Source organism: Cryptomeria japonica, chromosome 6 (genome assembly GCF_030272615.1).
Source record: "Cryptomeria japonica chromosome 6, Sugi_1.0, whole genome shotgun sequence".
In the NCBI taxonomy this organism is placed as follows: Eukaryota; Viridiplantae; Streptophyta; class Pinopsida; order Cupressales; family Cupressaceae; genus Cryptomeria; species Cryptomeria japonica.
Window position 1 is genome coordinate 15,476,621 of NC_081410.1, and position 3,144 is coordinate 15,479,764.

Sequence of the window (3,144 nt, forward strand, 5' to 3'; positions counted from 1 at the left end):
AACTCAGGGTTACGGCAGAACTGGAGGATCTTTCCAATTCTGTCATTAAGTCAGGCATGAATGAAGTACTCTTCCAAAGAGAAAGCTCTCTCAAGTCTGAGCTAAATGAAATTCTCCAGCGTGAATAAATTCACTGGAGATAGAAATCCAGAGAACTTTGGCTCAAGGATGGTGATAGAAATACCAAGTTCTTCCACAGATCGGCTAATGCCAATCGTAGCAGGTCCAGAATATCAAAGGTGGTAAAACCGGATGGTGGTATTGCCAGGGATTATAAGGATATTGCCTGGGAAGCAGTAAGACATTTTAAATCTCTGATGAATGGCAATTGTCAAAATGATCAGGAAGCAAGAAACATAATTCTAGACACAATCCCTCCTTTAATTACTGAAAGACACAATATAGAGCTCTTCAAACCTATTTACTTAGAAGAAGTCAGGAAAGTTACCTTCCAGTTGAATCCTAATAAGACTCCGGGCCCTGATGGTTTTCTTGCAGCCTTCTTTCAGCATTTCTGGGACATTATTGCCCAGGATTTGCACCTAGCGGTAGAAGAATCCAGGAAAAAAAGACTATGCTAGGAGCCATCAATCATACCTTTCTAGCCTTAGTACTGAAAAATAAGAACCCTCAGCAAATGGGCGATTTTAGACCAATTTCTTTATGCAACTCAGTTTACAAAATAGTAACAAAGATCATTGCTAACAAGCTGAAACCTCTTCTAAAAAATATTATTTCATATGAATAGAGTGGCTTTGCCCCTGGTCGCTCTATTGTTGAAGGCATCATCTCTACTCATGAAACCCTCCACACCGCTAAGAAGACTAAAGCTTCTTGTATGATATTAATGTTGGATATCATGAAAGCCTATTATATGGTGGACAAGAAATTTCTTGTAGAAGTATTGACGAAATTTGGCTTCTCTAATGAATGGATCACTTGGGTCAAGAATTGTCTATCAACCCCCAAATTCTCAATTTTGGTTAACGGTTCATCTCATGGTTTCTTCCCTTCAACAAAAGGCATTTGCTAAGGGGACCCTATGTCACCATTTCTGTTTATAATTATGGCTGAATTTTTAGGTCCGATGATTAAATCTCTTCACTGTGATGGTCATTGGTTGGGTGTCAATATGGCTAAAGAAGTTGAACATTCAACCCACTTGTAATTTGTTGATGATACTATTCTTTTGGAGCCTCTAGCAAAAGAGAGGCAAGGATAATAAATACATGACTAAATGACTACTGCAAGGCTTCGGGGCAGAAAATCAATTGGAACAAGTCAAAAGTTTTCTTTATCAACACGATGTTGAATATGCAAGTTGTCCTATCAAGAATCCTTAATTTAAGAGTGGCAAACTGTCCAGGTAAATTCCTTGCAACTCCTCTTTTTAGTGGCTGCAATAAAACTTGCTATTGGACACATCTTATTGAGAAATGTAAAGCTAGGCTTGAAAATTGGAAAGGGAAGTGGTTATCATCTATAGGCAAGATTACTATGATAAACTTAGTCCTCTCTACCTTACTGGTTTTCTCCATGGCTTGCATGAAGCTACCGGTTGCCATAGAAGATGAGTTAATCGCCATAATGAGAAATTTCCTTTGGAATTGATCAAATGATAAAGGGAAGTTTCCACTTATTGCCTAGCGAAAAATATGCCAACCAAAAAATGCTGGAGGTGTTGGCATTCGACATATTTCTATTATGAATTTGGCTATGGGTGCAAAATTGGTGTGGGAAATTTGTAGAGGCGGTAATCAGAGATGGACAAGAATGCTTAAACACAAATATCTAGACTCACATGAGCCTAAAAGGATTCTCACAGTTACCAACCCTCCTAGGGGCTCGACCATTTGGAATTTTATTCTGGAGTACAGAGAGATCATTAGCGATCAGGTCACTTGGGATGTTAGAAATGGGAGGAATGCATCCTTCTGGCTGGATTCTTGGAGTGACAATGAAGCCTTGTGTCATAACCTCGTTCTTCAACCTATAATGAGAGAAACTTTCTGGCTTTGGGGTCACAAGGTCTGTGATTATGGTCATTCAATTAAGGAGAATGGTATGGACAAATGGGTGTGGAACTCTCTAGACCCATTGGTTTTAGCCCAAAATCAGAAAGACCTTCTTACCGATATTCTAAAGAATTGAATTATTCATCCATCCCCGGACGAGGACATCATTAGATGGTGTGGCTCTTCTAATGGTAAGTATAAGGTATGTTTTGGCTATAAATTGAAAGAAGCTGCTGTAGATAAGAAGGATTGGCCGGTTAGGCTGTTCTGGCACAAACATCTTCTTCCTAAAGCAGGTTCATTTGCTTGGATGGCTTTTCAAAGGAAAATCTTAACCAATGAAAGACTCCTTAAATTAGGTATTAATGGGCCTAGTAGATGTGTATTATGTCAGAATCAAGAGGAAACAATTGATCACCTTTTGCTACACTGCAATTTCTCTAGCAACTGTTGGTGCCATTTTATGGGTAAGTTAAATTTGGTATTCCCTTTTCTGAAAGGTTTGGATGATTGGTTTCTTCTATGGCCTAAATCAAAATTCAAAGCATTATTTGGGGACTTATTTGTTAAATTTCCCTCACTGATGATTTGGGAAGTTTGTAAAGAAAGAAATCGAAGAATTTTCCAGGATAAAGAGATGGGCCAGTTAGCCCTCTGTGGGAAAATTGAGAACCACCTAGTTGAGCTCCTGAACGAAGCAGCCAAGTCCAAATCGCTGAAAACGAATCTATACACTGACTGGGATTGGAAGTTAAAGCTTGCGTTCCCAAATTTGACCATCCCCTCTCTTTTCGATAATGGTAATCCTGAGATACCAGTTAATCCAAGATTGAATGTTAAGTGGGAAGCCCCAGAACCAGTGTGGCATAAGATTAACTTCGATAGTGCCTCTGCAGGGAATCCAGGGCATAGTGGTATTGGACGTTGTATTAGAGATTCTGAAGGCATCTGCATTAAGGAAATTTCTGAAGACATTGGTTTGGCCACTAACAATGAGGCTGAATTCTGAATGACTTTAAGAGGTTTGCAATTAGGGTTTGAGTTGGGGATAAAAAGAATCCATTTGGAGGGTGATTCATTAAATGTTATCAATGTTGTTTGTAATAACCATACTCCCAGTTGGCGTCTC

General features: G+C 39.1%; 1 protein-coding gene across 1 annotated transcript; it reads left to right on the forward strand.

Annotated features, from left to right (window-relative positions):
- The first annotated feature begins 2,652 nt into the window (after window positions 1-2,652).
- LOC131048059 (uncharacterized) lies at window positions 2,653-3,024 on the forward strand. Its single transcript, XM_057981903.2, has one exon. It carries the CDS (start codon window positions 2,653-2,655, stop codon window positions 3,022-3,024), a length of 372 nt encoding a protein of 123 aa, XP_057837886.2.
- Window positions 3,025-3,144: the final 120 nt, after the last annotated feature.